The sequence below is a fragment of the Onthophagus taurus genome, chromosome 10 (assembly GCF_036711975.1).
Source record: "Onthophagus taurus isolate NC chromosome 10, IU_Otau_3.0, whole genome shotgun sequence".
NCBI lineage: Eukaryota > Metazoa > Arthropoda > Insecta > Coleoptera > Scarabaeidae > Onthophagus > Onthophagus taurus.
The window spans coordinates 11,637,176-11,657,870 of NC_091975.1; the positions used below are offsets into that span (position 1 = coordinate 11,637,176).

Consider the following 20,695-nt stretch of genomic DNA (forward strand, 5'->3'; position numbering starts at 1 on the left):
ATGAAGCTATCAGCTCTTATTCTACAACTTATGAACTTTCCAATGTAACAAACTGATTTTCGAAATATCTTTTAGTTTTTGAGATATTAATTATTAGACAGTTTCTCATTTTTTGGGTAAAGCAACTATTTTCACTCATTTTCAAAAAATCATAATAAATTGGAATTTTAATGGATAATTATGAAATTATCAGCACTTATTCTACAAATTATGAGCTTTCCGATGTAAGAAACGGATTTTCAAAATATCTTTTAGTTTTTGAGATATTAATTATAACACAGTTTGTCATTTTTTGGGTTAGGCAACTATTATCACTAATTTTCAAAAAATCATAACAAATCGGAATTTCAATAAATCATTACGGAACTATCAGCAATTATTCTACAAACTATGAGCTTTCCAATGAAAGAAACGGATTTTCAAAATATCTTTTAGATTTTAAGATATTAATTATTAAACAGTTTCCCATTTTTTGGATTAAGCAATTATTTTCACTCATTTTCAAGAAATCATAACAAATCGGGATTTCAATAAATCATTATGAAAAAACTATCAGCACTTATTGTACAAATTATGAGCTTTCCAATGTAAGAAACGGATTTTCAAAATATCTTTTAGTTTTTGAGATATTAATTATTAAACAGTTTCGTATTTCTTGCATTAAGCAACTATTTTTATTCATTTTCAAAAAATCATAACAAATCGGGATTTCAAGAAATCGTTATGAAACTATCAGCACTTATTCTACAAATTATGAGCTTTTCAATGAAAGAAACGGATTTTCAAAATATCTTTTAGTTTTTGAGATATTAATTATTAGACAGTTTCCCATTTTTTGGATTAAGCAATTATTTTCACTCATTTTCAAAAAATCATAACAAATCGGGATTTCAATAAATCGTTACGAAACTATCAGCACTTATTCTACAAATTATGAGCTTTCCAATGAAAGCAAAGGATTTTCAAAATATCTTTTAGTTTTTGAGATATTAATTATTAGACAGTTACTCATCTTTCGGGTTAAGCAATTATTTTCACTCATTTTCAAAAAATCATAACAAATCGAAATTTCAATAAATCATTACGAAACAATCAGCACTTATTCTACAAATTATGAGCTTTCCAATGAAAGCAAAGGATTTTCAAAATATTTTTTAGTTTTTGAGATATTAATTATTAGACAGTTTCCCATTTTTTGGATTAAGCAATTATTTTCACTCATTTTCAAAAAATCATAACAAATCGGGATTTCAATAAATCGTTACGAAACTATCAGCACTTATTCTACAAATTATGAGCTTTCCAATGAAAGCAAAGGATTTTCAAAATATCTTTTAGTTTTTGAGATATTAATTATTAGACAGTTACTCATCTTTCGGGTTAAGCAATTATTTTCACTCATTTTCAAAAAATCATAACAAATCGAAATTTCAATAAATCATTACGAAACAATCAGCACTTATTCTACAAATTATGAGCTTTCCAATGAAAGCAAAGGATTTTCAAAATATTTTTTAGTTTTTGAGATATTAATTATTAGACAGTTTCCCATTTTTTGGATTAAGCAATTATTTTCACTCATTTTCAAAAAATCATAACAAATCGGGATTTCAATAAATCGTTACGAAACTATCAGCACTTATTCTACAAATTATGAGCTTTCCAATGAAAGCAAAGGATTTTCAAAATATCTTTTAGTTTTTGAGATATTAATTATTAGACAGTTACTCATCTTTCGGGTTAAGCAATTATTTTCACTCATTTTCAAAAAATCATAACAAATCGAAATTTCAATAAATCATTACGAAACAATCAGCACTTATTCTACAAATTATGAGCTTTCCAATGAAAGCAAAGGATTTTCAAAATATTTTTTAGTTTTTGAGATATTAATTATTAGACAGTTTCTCATTTTTTGGGTTAAGCAACTATTTTCACTCATTTTCAAAAAATCATAACAAATCGGGATTTCAATAAACCATTATGAAACTATCAGCACATATTCTACAAATTATGAGCTTTTCAATGAAAGTAACGGATTTTCAAAATATCTTTTAGTTTTTGAGATATTAATTATTAGACAGTTTCTCATTTTTTTGGGATAAGCAACAATTTTCACTCATTTTCAAAAAATCACAACAAATCGGGATTTCAATAAATCATTATGAAACTATCAGCACTTATTTTACAAATTATGAGCTTTCCAATGAAGGAAACAGATTTTCAAAATATCTTTTAATTTTTGAATTATTAAGTTTTAAACAATAACTCATCTTTCGAGTTAACCACACTGAGGGAAATTATTCTTGAGTCTCAAGAAAAATTTATTCTTGAATGTATTTCTTAGAAACAAGTATAAGATATTCTTAAAACAAAAATATTTTCTTTGTTTTAAGAATAGAAATATCATCGAATGAAGCATGTCATATTCTTGGCATCGAAGAATATCAATTTTTTGTATCAAAAAAACCATTCTTGCGTCAATAATTTATAATACTCAAATGAAGAATTATACAAGATTGTTGTTACATGAATAAGTTTTTCTAAAAAGAAAGATACGTTATTCAAGACTTAAGAAATCTATTCTCGGTACGAAAATGGGGTTGTTGACGTAACACTTAGATACTCTTTTTCAAGATTATTGATTTACTTTTACTAAGAATTCGTTTTCCTGAGAATCAAGAATATTTGTATACTTGCTTTGAGAATATGCGGTTTTTCTTCACTCAACAAAATGATCTTCTTGTGGATATATAAGAATATGACAAGCTTGAGTCAAGAGTAATAATCTTCGTTCAAGAATATATTTCTCTCTGTGCAACTATTTTCACTAATTTTCAAAAAATCATAACAAATCGGGATTTCAATAAATCATTATGAAACTATCAGCACTTATTCTACAAATTATGAGCTTTCCAACGAAAGAAACGGATTTTCAAAATATCTTTTAGTCTTTCAGATATTAATTATTAGACAGTTACTCATCTTTCGGGTTAAGCAATTATTTTCACCCATTTTCAAAAAATCATAACAAATTGGGATTTCAATGAATCATTATGAAAGTATCACCACTCATTCTACAAATTATGAGCTTTCCAGTGAAAGAAACGGATTTTCAAAACATCTTTTAGCTTTTGAGATATTAATTATTAGACAGTTTGTCATTTTTTGGGTTAAGCAACTATTTTCACTAATTTTCAAAAAATCATAACAAATCGAGATTTCAATAAATCATTATGAAACTATCACCACTCAATCTACAAATTATGAGCTTTCCAATGAAGGAAACAGATTTTTAAAATATCTTTTAGTCTTTGAGAATTATTGAGAACTATTAATTATTAGACAGTTACTCATCTTTCCGGTTAAGCAATTATTTTCACTCATTTTCAAAAAATCATAACAAATCGGAATATCAATAAATCATTATGAAAGTATCACTACTTATCCTGCAAATTATGAGCTTTCCAATGAAAGAAACGGATATTCATAATATCTTTTAGTTTTTGAGATATTAATTATTAAACAATTTGCCATTTTTTAGGTTAAGCAACTATTTTCACTCATTTTCAAAAAATCATAACAAATCGGGATTTCAATAAATCATTATGAAACTATCAGCACGCATTCTACAAATTATGAGCTTTCCAATGAATTTAACGGATTTTCAAAATATCTTTTAGATTTTGAGATATTAATTATTAGACAGTTACGCATCTTTCGGGTAAAGCAATTATTTTCACTCATTTTCAAAAAATCATAACAAATCGGGATTTCAATAAATCATTATGAAACTATCAGCAGTTATTCTACAAATTATGAGCTTTTTAATGAAAGAAACGGATTTTCAAAATATCTTTTAGATTTTGAGATATTAATTATTAAACAGTTTCTCATTTCTTGCATTTAGCAACTATTTTTATTCATATTCAAAAAATCATAACAAATCGGGATTTCAATAAATCGTTATGAAACTATCAGCACTTATTCTACAAATTATGAGCTTTTCAATGAAAGAAACGGATTTTCAAAATATCTTTTAGTTTTTGAGATTTTAATTATTAGACAGTTTACCATTTTTTAGGTTAAGCAACTATTTTCACTCATATTCAAAAAATCATAACAAATCGGGATTTCAATAAATCATTATGAAGCTATCAGCACTTATTGTACAAATTATGAGCTTTCCTATGTAACAAACGGATTTTCGAAATATCTTTTAGTTTTTGAGGTATTAATTATTAGACAGTTTCTCATTTTTTGGGTTAAGCAACTATTTTCACTCATTTTCAAAAAATCATAACAAATCGGAATTTTAATAAATCATTTTGAAACTATCAGCAGTTATTCTACGAATTATGAGCTTTCCAATGTAACAAACGGATTTTTAAAATATCTGTTAGGTATTGAGTAATTATGTTTTAAACAATTACTCATTTTTAAATGTACTATAAGTGTATTTAATGAAGCCAAAATCGACAGGGTAGTTTTTAAATTATTCCAAAAAAGTAGGGGTAGTTTTTTACTGCCTCTACTGGGATTGAGTATACTGTGTTCTCTAATACAACAAATATTAATTATTATAAGGTTTTATTTCTTAATATTTAATATTAATATTAATTATTACAAAACATGCTTTCAAATATTCCGCCATTTCAGTTACACTGCACTTATTGAACTTAAGCTTTGTTCGTTGGGACTGCACTACTTGCACTCACTTGCACTATGCAGTTTAGTGCAGATATTGTGTGTTCGTTGGGGATAGTGCAGTTTAGTGCAGTTGCACTCATACTGTTCGTTGGGCCAGGTGCAGTGCAATTTAGTGCAGCCAGTGCAAGTTAGTGCAGATTTTGTTGCACCTGCTTTCGATTAAGTTCAATAAATGCAGTGTAACTAAAATGGCGGAATATTTGAAAACGTGTTTTGTAATAATTAATATTAATATTAAATATTAAGAAATAAAACCTTATAATAATTAATATTTGTTGTATTAGAGAACACAGTATATTCAATCCCAGTAGAGGCAGTAGAAAACTACCCCTCCTTTTTTTGAATAATTTAGAAACTACCCTGTCGATTTTGGCGGCATTAAATACACTTATAGTACATTTAAAAATATTATGTGTTTTTTCTCATTTAGGGGTGGCTGGGGTTAACTACCCTCACCACCCCAAATTTTTTTTTGCAAGCACTGCTTATCAATTTTGGTGCAATTTAGCATGTGATTTCTTTATACGTTAAGTAGTACTTTTAAAAGAACTAATAAGGGTTAGTAGTTTGGTATAGAAAATATATTTCGCTAATAATTGAAAAAAAAAAAAAATAATAATTGATGAATACTAAAAAAACATTCTGCGATAATTTCATTTTCCACGAGTATTTCGCTGACAATCTCCTGTTCGTCCATTTCAAATATTATACACTTTTTTTATAAAAATCTGTTCGTTGGGACCACGGTTTATACACTTTTCTGACCTGCACTAAGTTGACATGACATTGCACTGACTTACACTTCATTGCACTATGACGTCATACGAGTGACATGTCTTGCAGAGTAGTGCAGTCCCAACAAACAAAGCTTACGAGTGTAGCTGCACTAAACTGCACTGCCCCCAACGAACACACAACATCTGCACTAATCTGCTTAGTGCAAGTAGTGCAGTCCCAACGAACAAAGCTAATAACTCATCTTTCGGGTTACTTACTTATAGCCGATGCTCGTCACCATGCATATATCCTTACAATATTGCTGGCAGCATTTTAAGTCGTGTTGAGGAGTACAGGGATTTGGGGGTCCTGTTTGATGCAAGTCTTAATTTTAAAAAACATATCAATAATGTGTGTTCGGAGGCCTTTAGGTCCCTAGGTTTAAATATTTCACAAGTGTCAGCTTATTAAAGACCTTGTATTGTGCTTACGTTCTGAGTAAGTTAGAATACGCTTGCCTGATTTGGAGTCCCTTATATGCATGTGAGTTCTTAAGCCTTGATCGAGTCCATCGTAGATTCTTAAAATTTCTTTCTTACAAATCTGATGGAATTTACCCTGAGCGAGGTATACCACAAAATGATTTGCTTGCACGACACAGTATGATTTCCTTGATGGACAGAAGAAACGCGTTTTATGAAAGGTTTCTACAAAGGCTTATCGAATATAACATCGATTGCCCTTTCATTCTTGAGCGACTAGGGTTTGTTGTTCCAAGGAGTAACTCAAGATATAGCTGCGTATTCGTCATTCCTTATGCTAGGACAAACATTATGAGACGGGCGCCAACATACACTCTCTGTAAAGTGGGCAACAGGATTCCAGACAATCAGTGATCACCTGCATGTAAATTCACTTATTTAGTTTTTATTTTTATTTTCTTTATAATTCGGTCAAATGTTAATTTCTTGAATTTTTTGTAATTTTTGTTTTTTTTTTCTCACATACATAATATATATTGTTATCCTTTTTTGGGCTATGCCTGTTGGGTAATAAAGGAATATTATTATTATTATTATTATTATTAAACAATTATTTTCACTCATCTTTAAAAAATTATAATAAATCGGGATTTCAATAAATCATTATGAAACTGTCAACACTTATTCTACAAATTATGAGCTTTTCAATGAAAGAAGCGGATTTTCAAAATATCTTTTAGTTTTTGAGATATTAATTATTAAACAGTTTCTCATTTCTTGCATTAAGCAACTATTTTTATTCATTTTCAAAAAATCATAACAAATCGGGATTTCAATAAATCATTATGAAATTATCAGCACTTATTCTGCAAATTATGAACTTTCCAATGAAAGAAACGGATTTTGAAAATATTTTTTAGTTTTTGAGATATTAATTATTATTTAGTTTTTCATTTTTTGGGTTAAGCAATTATTTTCACTCATTTTCAAAAAATCATAACAAATCGGGATTTCAATAAATCGCTATGAAACTATCAGCACCTATTCTACAAATTATGAGCTTTTCAATGAAAGAAACGGATTTTCAAAATATCTTTTAGATTTTGAGATATTAATTATTAAACAGTTTCTCATTTCTTGTATTAAGCAACTATTTTTATTCATTTTCAAAAAATCATAACAAATCGGGATTTCAATAAATCGTTATGAAACTATCAGCACTTATTCTACAAATTATGAGCTTTTCAATTAAAGAAACGGATTTTCGAAATATCTTTTAGTTGTTGAGGTATTAATTATTAGACAGTTTCTCATTTTTTGGGTTAAGCAACTATTTTCACTCATTTTCAAAAAATCATAACAAATCGGAATTTCAATAAATCGTTATGAAACTATCAGCACTTATTCTACAAATTATGAGCTTTCCAATGAAAGAAACGGATTTTCAAAATATCTTTTAGTTTTTGAGATATTAATTATTAAATAGTTTCTCATTTCTTGCATTAAGCAACTATTTTTATTCATCTTCAAAAAATCATAACAAATCGAGATTTCAATAAATCGTTATGAAACTATCAGCACTTATTCTACAAATTATGAGCTTTCCAATGAAAGAAACGGATTTTCAAAATACCTTTTAGTTTTTGAGATATTAATTATTAGACAGTTTCCCATTTTTTGGATTAAGCAACTATTTTTACTCATTTTCAAAAAATCATAACAAATCGGGATTTCAATAAATCATTATGAAACTGTCAGCACTTATTCTACAAATCATGAACTTTCCAATAAGGGAAACGGATTTTCAAAATATCTTTTACTTTTGGAGATATTAATTGTTAGACAGTTTCCCATTTTTTGGATTAAGCAACTATTTTCATTGATTTTCAAAAAGTCATAACAAATCGAGATTTCAATAAATCATTATGAAGCTATCAGCACTTATTCTACAAATTATGAACTTTCCAATGTAACAAACGGATTTTCGAAATATCTTTTAGTTTTTGAGATACTAATTATTAAACAGTTTCTCATTTCTTGCATTAAGCAACTATTTTCACTCATTTTCGAAAAATCATAACAAATCGGGATTTCAATAAATTATTATGAAACTATCAGCACTTATTCTACAAATTATGAGCTTTCCAATGAAAGAAACGGATTTTCAAAATATTTTTTAGTTTTTGAGATATTAATTATTATTCAGTTTCTCATTTTTAGGTTAAGCAACAATTTTCACTCATTTTCAAAAAATCATAACAAATCGAGATTTAAACAAATCATTTTGAAACTATCAGCACTTATTCTACAAATTATGAGCTTTTCAATGAAAGAAACGGATTTTCAAAATATCTTTTAGTTTTTGAGATATTAATTATTAGACAGTTTCCCATTTTTTGGATTAAGCAACTATTTTCACTCATTTTCAAAAAATCATAACAAATCGGGATTTCAGCAAATCAATATGAAACTATTATCACATATTCTACAAATTATGCGCTTTCCAATGAAGTAAACGGATTTTCAAAATATCTTTTAGTTTTTGAGATATTAATTATTAAACAGTTTTTCATTTTTTGGATTAAGCAACTATTTTCACTCATTTTCAAAAAATCATAACAAATCGGGATTTCAATAAATCATTATGAAACTATCAGCACTTATTCTACAAATTATGAGCTTTCCAATGAAAGAAACGGATTTTCAAAATATCTTTTAGTTTTTGAGATATTAATTATTAGACAGTTACTCATCTTTCGGGTTAAGCAATTATTTTCACTCATTTTCAAAAAATCATAACAAATCGGGATTTCAAGAAATCATTATGAAACTATCAGCACTTATTCTACAAATTATGAGCTTTTCAATGAAATAAACGGATTTTCAAAATATCTTTTAGTTTTTGAGATATTAATTATTAGACAGTTTCCCATTTTTTGGATTAAGCAACTATCTTCCCTCATTTTCAAAAAATCATAACAAATCGAGATTTCAATAAATCATTATGAAACTATCAGCACTTATTCTACAAATTATGAGCTTTCCAATGAAATAAACGGATTTTCAAAATATCTTTTAGTTTTTGAGATATTAATTATTAGACAGTTTCCCATTTTTTGGATTAAGCAACTATTTTCACTCATTTTCAAAAAATCATAACAAATCGGGATTTCAATAAATCATTATGAAACTATCAGTACTTATTCTACAAATTATGAGCTTTCCAATGTAAGAAACGGATTTTCAAAATATCTTTTAGTTTTTGAGATATTAATTATTAGACAGTTTCTAATTTTTTGGGTTAAGCAACTATTTTCACTCATTTTCAAAAAATCATATCAAATCGGGATTTCAATAAATCATTATGAAACTATCAGCACTTATTCTACAAATTATGAGCTTTTCAATGAAAGAAACGGATTTTCAAAATATCTTTTAGTTTTTGAGGTATTAATTATTAAACAGTTTCTCATTTTTTGGGTTAAGCAACTATTTTCACTCATTTTCAAAAAATCATAACAAATCGGGATTTCAGTAAATCATTAGAAAACTATCAGCACTTATTGTACAAATTATGAGCTTTTTAATGAAAGAAACGGATTTTCAAAATATCTTTTAGATTTTGAGATATTAATTATTAAACAGTTTCTCATTTCTTGCGTTAAGCAACTATTTTTATTCATTTTCAAAAAGTCATAACAAATTGGGATTTCAATAAATCATTATGAAACTATCAGCTCGTATTCTACAAATTATGAACTTTCCAATGTAACAAACTGATTTTCGAAATATCTTTTAGTTTTTGAGATATTAATTATTAGACAGTTTCTCATCTTTGGGGTTAAGCAACTATTTTCACTCATTTTCAAAAAATCATAACAAATCGGGATTTCAGTAAATCATTAGAAAACTATCAGCACTTATTGTAAAAATTATGAGCTTTCCAATGTAAGAAACGGATTTTCAAAATATCTTTTAGTTTTTGAGATATTAATTATTAAACAGTTTCTCATTTCTTGCATTAAGCAACTATTTTTATTCATTTTCAAAAAATCATAACAAATCGGGATTTCAATAAATCGTTATGAAACTATCAGCACTTATTCTACAAATTATGAGCTTTTCAATTAAAGAAACGGATTTTCGAAATATCTTTTAGTTGTTGAGGTATTAATTATTAGACAGTTTCTCATTTTTTGGGTTAAGCAACTATTTTCACTCATTTTCAAAAAATCATAACAAATCGGAATTTCAATAAATCGTTATGAAACTATCAGCACTTATTCTACAAATTATGAGCTTTTCAATGAAAGAAACGGATTTTCAAAATATCTTTTAGTTTTTGAGATATTAATTATTAGACAGTTTCTCATTTTTTGGGTTAAGCAACTATTTTTGTTAATTTTCAAAAAATCATAACAAATCGGGATTTCAATAAATCGTTATGAAACTATCAGCACTTATTCTACAAATTATGAGCATTTCAATTAAAGAAACGGATTTTCGAAATATCTTTTAGTTGTTGAGGTATTAATTATTAGACAGTTTCTCATTTTTTGGGTTAAGCAACTATTTTCACTCATTTTCAAAAAATCATAACAAATCGGAATTTCAATAAACCGTTATGAAACTATCAGCACTTATTCTACAAATTATGAGCTTTTCAATGAAAGAAACGGATTTTCAAAATATCTTTTAGTTTTTGAGATATTTATTATTAAACAGTTTCTCATTTCTTGGGTTAAGCAACTATTTTTGTTAATTTTCAAAAAATCATAACAAATCGGGATTTCAATAAATCGTTATGAAACTATCAGCACTTATTCTACAAATTATGAGCTTTTCAATTAAAGAAACGGATTTTCGAAATATCTTTTAGTTGTTGAGGTATTAATTATTAGACAGTTTCTCATTTTTTGGGTTAAGCAACTATTTTCACTCATTTTCAAAAAATCATAACAAATCGGAATTTCAATAAATCGTTATGAAACTATCAGCACTTATTCTACAAATTATGAGCTTTTCAATGAAAGAAACGGATTTTCAAAATATCTTTTAGTTTTTGAGATATTAATTATTAGACAGTTTCTCATTTTTTGGGTTAAGCAACTATTTTTGTTAATTTTCAAAAAATCATAACAAATCGGGATTTCAATAAATCGTTATGAAACTATCAGCACTTATTCTACAAATTATGAGCATTTCAATTAAAGAAACGGATTTTCGAAATATCTTTTAGTTGTTGAGGTATTAATTATTAGACAGTTTCTCATTTTTTGGGTTAAGCAACTATTTTCACTCATTTTCAAAAAATCATAACAAATCGGAATTTCAATAAACCGTTATGAAACTATCAGCACTTATTCTACAAATTATGAGCTTTTCAATGAAAGAAACGGATTTTCAAAATATCTTTTAGTTTTTGAGATATTTATTATTAAACAGTTTCTCATTTCTTGGGTTAAGCAACTATTTTTGTTAATTTTCAAAAAATCATAACAAATCGGGATTTCAATAAATCGTTATGAAACTATCAGCACTTATTCTACAAATTATGAGCTTTTCAATTAAAGAAACGGATTTTCGAAATATCTTTTAGTTGTTGAGGTATTAATTATTAGACAGTTTCTCATTTTTTGGGTTAAGCAACTATTTTCACTCATTTTCAAAAAATCATAACAAATCGGAATTTCAATAAATCGTTATGAAACTATCAGCACTTATTCTACAAATTATGAGCTTTTCAATGAAAGAAACGGATTTTCAAAATATCTTTTAGTTTTTGAGATATTAATTATTAGACAGTTTCTCATTTTTTGGGTTAAGCAACTATTTTTGTTAATTTTCAAAAAATCATAACAAATCGGGATTTCAATAAATCGTTATGAAACTATCAGCACTTATTCTACAAATTATGAGCATTTCAATTAAAGAAACGGATTTTCGAAATATCTTTTAGTTGTTGAGGTATTAATTATTAGACAGTTTCTCATTTTTTGGGTTAAGCAACTATTTTCACTCATTTTCAAAAAATCATAACAAATCGGAATTTCAATAAACCGTTATGAAACTATCAGCACTTATTCTACAAATTATGAGCTTTTCAATGAAAGAAACGGATTTTCAAAATATCTTTTAGTTTTTGAGATATTTATTATTAAACAGTTTCTCATTTCTTGGGTTAAGCAACTATTTTTGTTAATTTTCAAAAAATCATAACAAATCGGGATTTCAATAAATCGTTATGAAACTATCAGCACTTATTCTACAAATTATGAGCTTTTCAATTAAAGAAACGGATTTTCGAAATATCTTTTAGTTGTTGAGGTATTAATTATTAGACAGTTTCTCATTTTTTGGGTTAAGCAACTATTTTCACTCATTTTCAAAAAATCATAACAAATCGGAATTTCAATAAATCGTTATGAAACTATCAGCACTTATTTTACAAATTATGAGCTTTTCAATGAAAGAAACGGATTTTCAAAATATCTTTTAGTTTTTGAGATATTAATTATTAGACAGTTTCTCATTTTTTGGGTTAAGTAACAATTTTCACTCATTTTCAAAAAATCATAACAAATCGGGATTTAAACAAATCATTTTGAAACTATCAGCACTTATTCTACAAATTATGAGCTTTCCAATGAAAGAAACGGATTTTCAAAATATCTTTTAGTTTTTGAGATATTAATTATTAAATAGTTTCTCATTTCTTGCATTAAGCAACTATTTTTATTCATCTTCAAAAAATCATAACAAATCGAGATTTAAATAAATCGTTATGAAACTATCAGCACTTATTCTACAAATTATGAGCTTTCCAATGAAAGAAACGGATTTTCAAAATACCTTTTAGTTTTTGAGATATTAATTATTAGACAGTTTCCCATTTTTTGGATTAAGCAACTATTTTTACTCATTTTCAAAAAATCATAACAAATCGGGATTTCAATAAATCATTATGAAACTGTCAGCACTTATTCTACAAATCATGAACTTTCCAATAAGGGAAACGGATTTTCAAAATATCTTTTACTTTTGGAGATATTAATTGTTAGACAGTTTCCCATTTTTTGGATTAAGCAACTATTTTCATTGATTTTCAAAAAGTCATAACAAATCGAGATTTCAATAAATCATTATGAAGCTATCAGCACTTATTCTACAAATTATGAACTTTCCAATGTAACAAACGGATTTTCGAAATATCTTTTAGTTTTTGAGATAGGTACTAATTATTAAACAGTTTCTCATTTCTTGCATTAAGCAACTATTTTCACTCATTTTCGAAAAATCATAACAAATCGGGATTTCAAGAAATCATTATGAAACTATCAGCACTTATTCTACAAATTATGAGCTTTTTAATGAAATAAACGGATTTTCAAAATATCTTTTAGTTTTTGAGATATTAATTATTAGACAGTTTCCCATTTTTTGGATTAAGCAACTATCTTCACTCATTTTCAAAAAATCATAACAAATCGAGATTTCAATAAATCATTATGAAACTATCAGCACTTATTCTACAAATTATGCGCTTTCCAATGAAGTAAACGGATTTTCAAAATATCTTTTAGTTTTTGAGATATTAATTATTAGACAGTTTCTCATTTTTTGGGTTAAGCAACTATCTTCGCTCATTTTCAAAAAATCATAACAAATCGGGATTTCAATAAATCATTATGACACTATCAGCACTTATTCTACAAATTATGAGCTTTTCAACGAAAGAAACGGATTTTCAAAATATCTTTTAGTTTTTGAGATATTAATTATTAGACAGTTTCCCATTTTTTGGATTAAGCAACTATTTTCACTCATTTTCAAAAAATCATAACAAATCGGGATTTCAGCAAATCATTATGAAACTATCATCACATATTCTACAAATTATGCGCTTTCCAATGAAGTAAACAGGTTTTCAAAATATCTTTTAGTTTTTGAGATATTAATTATTAAACTGTTTCTCATTTTTTGGGTTAAGCAACTATTTTCACTCATTTTCAAAAAATCATAACAAATCGGGATTTCAATAAATCATTATGAAACTGTCAGCACTTATTCTACAAATCATGAACTTTCCAATAAGGGAAACGGATTTTCAAAATATCTTTTACTTTTGGAGATATTAATTGTTAGACAGTTTCCCATTTTTTGGATTAAGCAACTATTTTCATTGATTTTCAAAAAGTCATAACAAATCGAGATTTCAATAAATCATTATGAAGCTATCAGCACTTATTCTACAAATTATGAACTTTCCAATGTAACAAACGGATTTTCGAAATATCTTTTAGTTTTTGAGATAGGTACTAATTATTAAACAGTTTCTCATTTCTTGCATTAAGCAACTATTTTCACTCATTTTCGAAAAATCATAACAAATCGGGATTTCAAGAAATCATTATGAAACTATCAGCACTTATTCTACAAATTATGAGCTTTTTAATGAAATAAACGGATTTTCAAAATATCTTTTAGTTTTTGAGATATTAATTATTAGACAGTTTCCCATTTTTTGGATTAAGCAACTATCTTCACTCATTTTCAAAAAATCATAACAAATCGAGATTTCAATAAATCATTATGAAACTATCAGCACTTATTCTACAAATTATGCGCTTTCCAATGAAGTAAACGGATTTTCAAAATATCTTTTAGTTTTTGAGATATTAATTATTAGACAGTTTCTCATTTTTTGGGTTAAGCAACTATCTTCGCTCATTTTCAAAAAATCATAACAAATCGGGATTTCAATAAATCATTATGACACTATCAGCACTTATTCTACAAATTATGAGCTTTTCAACGAAAGAAACGGATTTTCAAAATATCTTTTAGTTTTTGAGATATTAATTATTAGACAGTTTCCCATTTTTTGGATTAAGCAACTATTTTCACTCATTTTCAAAAAATCATAACAAATCGGGATTTCAGCAAATCATTATGAAACTATCATCACATATTCTACAAATTATGCGCTTTCCAATGAAGTAAACGGATTTTCAAAATATCTTTTAGTTTTTGAGATATTAATTATTAAACTGTTTCTCATTTTTTGGGTTAAGCAACTATTTTCACTCATTTTCAAAAAATCATAACAAATCGGGATTTCACCAAATCAATATGAAACTATCAGCACTTATTCTACAAATTATGCGCTTTCCAATGAAGTAAACGGATTTTCAAAATATCTTTTAGTTTTTGAGATATTAATTATTAAACTGTTTCTCATTTTTTGGGTTAAGCAACTATTTTCACTCATTTTCAAAAAATCATAACAAATCGGGATTTCACCAAATCAATATGAAACTATCAGCACTTATTCTACAAATTATGCGCTTTCCAATGAAGTAAACGGATTTTCAAAATATCTTTTAGTTTTTGAGATATTAATTATTAAACTGTTTCTCATTTTTTGGGTTAAGCAACTATTTTCACTCATTTTCAAAAAATCATAACAAATCGGGATTTCACCAAATCAATATGAAACTATCAGCACTTATTCTACAAATTATGCGCTTTCCAATGAAGTAAACGGATTTTCAAAATATCTTTTAGTTTTTGAGATATTAATTATTAAACTGTTTCTCATTTTTTGGGTTAAGCAACTATTTTCACTCATTTTCAAAAAATCATAACAAATCGGGATTTCAGCAAATCAATATGAAACTATCAGCACATATTCTACAAATTATGCGCTTTCCAATGAAGTAAACGGATTTTCAAAATATCTTTTAGTTTTTGAGATATTAATTATTAGACAGTTTCTATTGTGAAAAGTCAGTTTTCTTTTGAAATGTTAATCATCCAGGGGAAAGAATGTTAGGTTGGGTTAGTTTTATTTTGCAACCCTAATTATAACGTGAAGGAATGTTAGGATAGGTCAGTTTGTATGTTGATTAAGTTGCACTTTTCGCACTTTGCTTTAGCCTCATTTGGTACAAGTTTGCCTAGTTGCATACTAGGCAAATCCAAAAATTTGCCTAGTCAATCTTGATGAAAGAAAATATATTTTTATGAAGAACAAAAACTTTTTATTCTAACCAAAGAATTAATAACAGGCTTTAACAACAACCAACACGTAATTATGACTAAAACGACATAACAAACGTTTTGCATCGTCGGAGTCGATCTATTTCTGAACCACCCCGTATAAAAACCAGTTACAGTGGCAACAGCTCCGCTTAACACAGCTGCGATTCCAACCAAAGCATGGAACAGCTTGTTTATATTCGGCTTGATGATTTTGCGAAGCTTTCCTGCGAAAACAGCAGGAATTCCATTTATGCAACAAACATAAGCTAAAATTGTAGCTACCGCCCCCGGTAAACCGTGGTTAGTACTAAAATGATCACTACCCCTATCAGCAGCTTGCACAACAATCACGGTAAATCCTGCGATTATAAATCCTGTTGCAACCACCAAAACCAACCAATGAATTAATACTCTTGTTGGTTGAGAAAGTCGGCTTGTACAAATATTTTCTTTTGGTACAAAAAATATTCCTTCCACCATTAAAAATGTCCACTAAAAAGAATTTGTTTGATAAATAATAAATTAATTTAAGATGTAGCTCACCCCAATTGTATATAAAAGCACATGCCAAGTTGTTAAACTTAATCCATCTTCAGGAACGGGAAAACACAAATAAATAATATAAATAGACAACCCCAAATTTATAATCCGAATCGCCGTTGTTACATGAGCCATAAGATCTTCAAGACAATCAAGAGGAGGTTGCTCATTTTGTTTAACTTTTTGATCGAAATTCATTGTAAATGATAAAAATGAAAAATAACATCTAAAAAAGCGATCGTATTCTTTTATATTCGATCAAAATTAGATTTACGATCCAAACGGAATCTTTTTAATGGATTTCGAGACAAGTCCTTAAACCAACAGATTATTTTTGACTGATGCTCTAAGCTTTACGTTTACTTACCATTAAGTATATAAACAAAGAATACAATGAAATAAAAACATTTCTTATCAAATCACGTACTGGCGAGATCTAAAAATTAATTTAATTATATTAAACGATTTGTCTTCGGTTCCGATAAAAAAATGTAATTAATAAGACGAAAATTGATGTGGAAATAATATTTGTTGCGTTATTTAGATAATAATTTTGATAAAAAAGATAAAAAGCGTGGTATTTTTAGGATTATTATGTTTTAATGGATTTTCCGGGTTATTGATTCATTTTTTTTTGTTGAACTCTATTTGCATTTTTTCTTTTCGTTCCAGTTTCATCGTCGTCGCGAATTTTAATTATCAAGGACCCGCATAAATCTTTTAATTAACACCGAATTAATAGGGGTGCTCTTCTCTCTCACGATATTAAATTAACATTTCATGGTCGTAATCATTCCTTTTTGTACACGAATTTTCTATTAAACCAAGTTTTATTACAGGTTGCCCAAAATTTTGGGACTTATATTTGGTTACTTGCCATAACTCAGCTTTCAAAGCCATGAATACGCATTTCTGGAAATTTCCTCATGTCTTAGAAAGGATCCTCTCAGGAAACAGAATCCTGTATTGAGGAAGCCTTCAATATATATGTGGTAACTTGTATGTTCGAGGTGACCATCACGTTAGTTTTTCTTCTAATCTAAATTTTGAGATTTGTTGCTTCAACAGGTTATTTCAACTGTTGCCACTTTGACACTATGTTTAAAAACTAATATCTCAAAAACTAAAAGATATTTTGAAAAGCCGTTTCTCTCACTGGAAAGCTGACAATTTATATAATAAGTGATGATAATTTGAAAATGATTCGTTGAAATTCTTATTTGTTATGATTTTTTGAAAATGAATGAAAATTGTTGCTTAACCCACAAAATGAGAAGCTGTCTAATAATTAATATCTCAAAAACTAAAAGATATTTTGAAAATCTGTTTCTTTCATTGGAAAGCTCATAATTTGTAGAATAAGTGCTGATAGTTTCGAAATGATTTGTTTAAATCTCGATTTGTTATGATTTTTTGAAAATGAGTGAAAATTGTTGCTTAACCCCAAAAATGAGAAGCTGTCTAATAATTAATATCTCAAAAACTAAAAGATATTTTGAAAATCTGTTTCTTTCATTGGAAAGCTCATAATTTGTAGAATAAGTGCTGATAGTTTCAAAATGATTTGTTTAAATCCCGATTTGTTATGATTTTTTGAAAATAAACGAAAATTGTTACTTAACCCAAAAAATGAGAAACTCTTTAATAATTAATATCTCAAAAACTAAAAGATATTTTGAAAATCCGTTTCTTTCATTGGAAAGCTCATAATTTGTAGAATAAGTGCTGATAGTTTCAAAATGATTTGTTTAAATCCCGATTTGTTATGATTTTTTGAAAATTAATGAAAATTGTTGCTTAACCCAAAAAATGAGAAGCTGTCTAATAATTAATATCTCAAAAACTAAAAAATATTTTGAAAATCCGGTTCTTTCATTGGAAAGCTCATAATTTGTAGAATAAGTGCTGATAGTTTCAAAATGATTTGTTTAAATCCCGATTTGTTATGATTTTTTGAAAATGAGTGAAAATAGTTGCTTAACCCAAAAAATGAGAAGCTGTCTAATAATTAACATCTCAAAAACTAAAAGATATTTTGAAAATCCGTTTCTTTCATTGGAAAGCTCATAATTTGTAGAATAAGTGCTGATAGTTTCAAAATGATTTGTTTAAATCCCGATTTGTTATGATTTTTTGAAAATTAATGAAAATTGTTGCTTAACCCAAAAAATGAGAAGCTGTCTAATAATTAATATCTCAAAAACTAAAAGATATTTTGAAAATCTGTTTCTTTCATTGGAAAGCTCATAATTTGTAGAATAAGTGCTGATAATTTCAAAATGATTTGTTTAAATCCCGATTTGTTATGATTTTTTGAAAATGAGTGAAAATAGTTGCTTAACCCAAAAAATGAGAAGCTGTCAAATAATTAATATCTCAAAAACTAAAAGATATTTTGAAAATCCGTTTCTTTCATTGGAAAGCTCATAATTTGTAGAATAAGTGCTGATAGTTTCAAAATGATTTGTTTAAATCCCGATTTGTTATGATTTTTTGAAAATTAATGAAAATTGTTGCTTAACCCAAAAAATGAGAAGCTGTCTAATAATTAATATCTCAAAAACTAAAAAATATTTTGAAAATCCGGTTCTTTCATTGGAAAGCTCATAATTTGTAGAATAAGTGCTGATAGTTTCAAAATGATTTGTTTAAATCCCGATTTGTTATGATTTTTTGAAAATGAGTGAAAATAGTTGCTTAACCCAAAAAATGAGAAGCTGTCAAATAATTAATATCTCAAAAACTAAAAGATATTTTGAAAATCCGTTTCTTTCATTGGAAAGCTCATAATTTGTAGAATAAGTGCTGATAGTTTCAAAATGATTTGTTTAAATCCCGATTTGTTATGATTTTTTGAAAATTAATGAAAATTGTTGCTTAACCCAAAAAATGAGAAGCTGTCTAATAATTAATATCTCAAAAACTAAAAGATATTTTGAAAATCTGTTTCTTTCATTGGAAAGCTCATAATTTGTAGAATAAGTGCTGATAGTTTCAAAATGATTTGTTTAAATCCCGATTTGTTACGATTTTTTGAAAATTAATGAAAATTGTTGCTTAACCCAAAAAATGAGAAGCTGTCTAATAATTAATATCTCAAAAACTAAAAGATATTTTGAAAATCTGTTTCTTTCATTGGAAAGCTCACAATTTGTAGAATAAGTGCTGATAGTTTCAAAATGATTTGTTTAAATCCCGATTTGTTATGATTTTTTGAAAATTAATGAAAATTGTTGCTTAACCCAAAAAATGAGAAGCTGTCTAATAATTAATATCTCAAAAACTAAAAGATATTTTGAAAATCCGTTTCTTTCATTGAAAAGCTCATAATTTGCAGAATAAGTGCTGATAGTTTCAAAATGATTTGTTTAAATCCCGATTTGTTATGATTTTTTGAAAATTAATGAAAATTGTTGCTTAACCCAAAAAATGAGAAGCTGTCTAATAATTAATATCTCAAAAACTAAAAGATATTTTGAAAATCCGTTTCTTTCATTGGAAAGCTCATAATTTGTAGAATAAGTGCTGATAGTTTCAAAATGATTTGTTTAAATCCCGATTTGTTATGATTTTTTGAAAATTAATGAAAATTGTTGCTTAACCCAAAAAATGAGAAGCTGTCTAATAATTAATATCTCAAAAACTAAAAAATATTTTGAAAATCCGGTTCTTTCATTGGAAAGCTCATAATTTGTAGAATAAGTGCTGATAGTTTCAAAATGATTTGTTTAAATCCCGATTTGTTATGATTTTTTGAAAATGAGTGAAAATAGTTGCTTAACCCAAAAAATGAGAAGCTGTCTAATAATTAATATCTCAAAAACTAAAAGATATTTTGAAAATCCGTTTCTTTCATTGGAAAGCTCATAATTTGTAGAATAAGTGCTGATAGTTTCAAAATGATTTGTTTAAATCCCGATTTGTTATGATTTTTTGAAAATTAATGAAAATTGTTGCTTAACCCAAAAAATGAGAAGCTGTCTAATAATTAATATCTCAAAAACTAAAAGATATTTTGAAAATCTGTTTCTTTCATTGGAAAGCTCATAATTTGTAGAATAAGTGCTGATAGTTTCAAAATGATTTGTTTAAATCCCGATTTGTTATGATTTTTTGAAAATGAGTGAAAATAGTTGCTTAACCCAAAAAATGAGAAGCTGTCAAATAATTAATATCTCAAAAACTAAAAGATATTTTGAAAA

General features: G+C 27.0%; 2 protein-coding genes across 2 annotated transcripts in view; one reads left to right on the forward strand and one right to left on the reverse strand.

Moving 5' to 3' along the window:
* Positions 1-20,695, forward strand: part of LOC111421536 (uncharacterized) — a 111,301-nt gene that overhangs the window by 69,192 nt on the left and 21,414 nt on the right. The window lies entirely within an intron of this gene.
* Positions 15,933-16,808, reverse strand: LOC111421533 (transmembrane reductase CYB561D2-like). Its single transcript, XM_023054704.1, has 2 exons — positions 16,497-16,808; positions 15,933-16,445 (listed from the first exon to the last, which is right to left on the reverse strand). Exons 1-2 carry the CDS (start codon positions 16,689-16,691, stop codon positions 15,933-15,935), a joined length of 708 nt encoding a protein of 235 aa, XP_022910472.1. The 5' UTR covers positions 16,692-16,808.

What these genes read in the sequence shown, in the direction of transcription:
- LOC111421533 (XM_023054704.1), bottom strand. Translation starts at nt 16,691, where the DNA reads ATGAATTTCGATCAAAAAGTTAAACAAAATGAGCAACCTCCTCTTGAT. An exon ending in TGCTTTTATATACAATTGGG is followed by an intron (nt 16,446 to 16,496) that starts GTGAGCTACATC and finishes AATTCTTTTTAG; the next exon opens with TGGACATTTTTAATGGTGGA.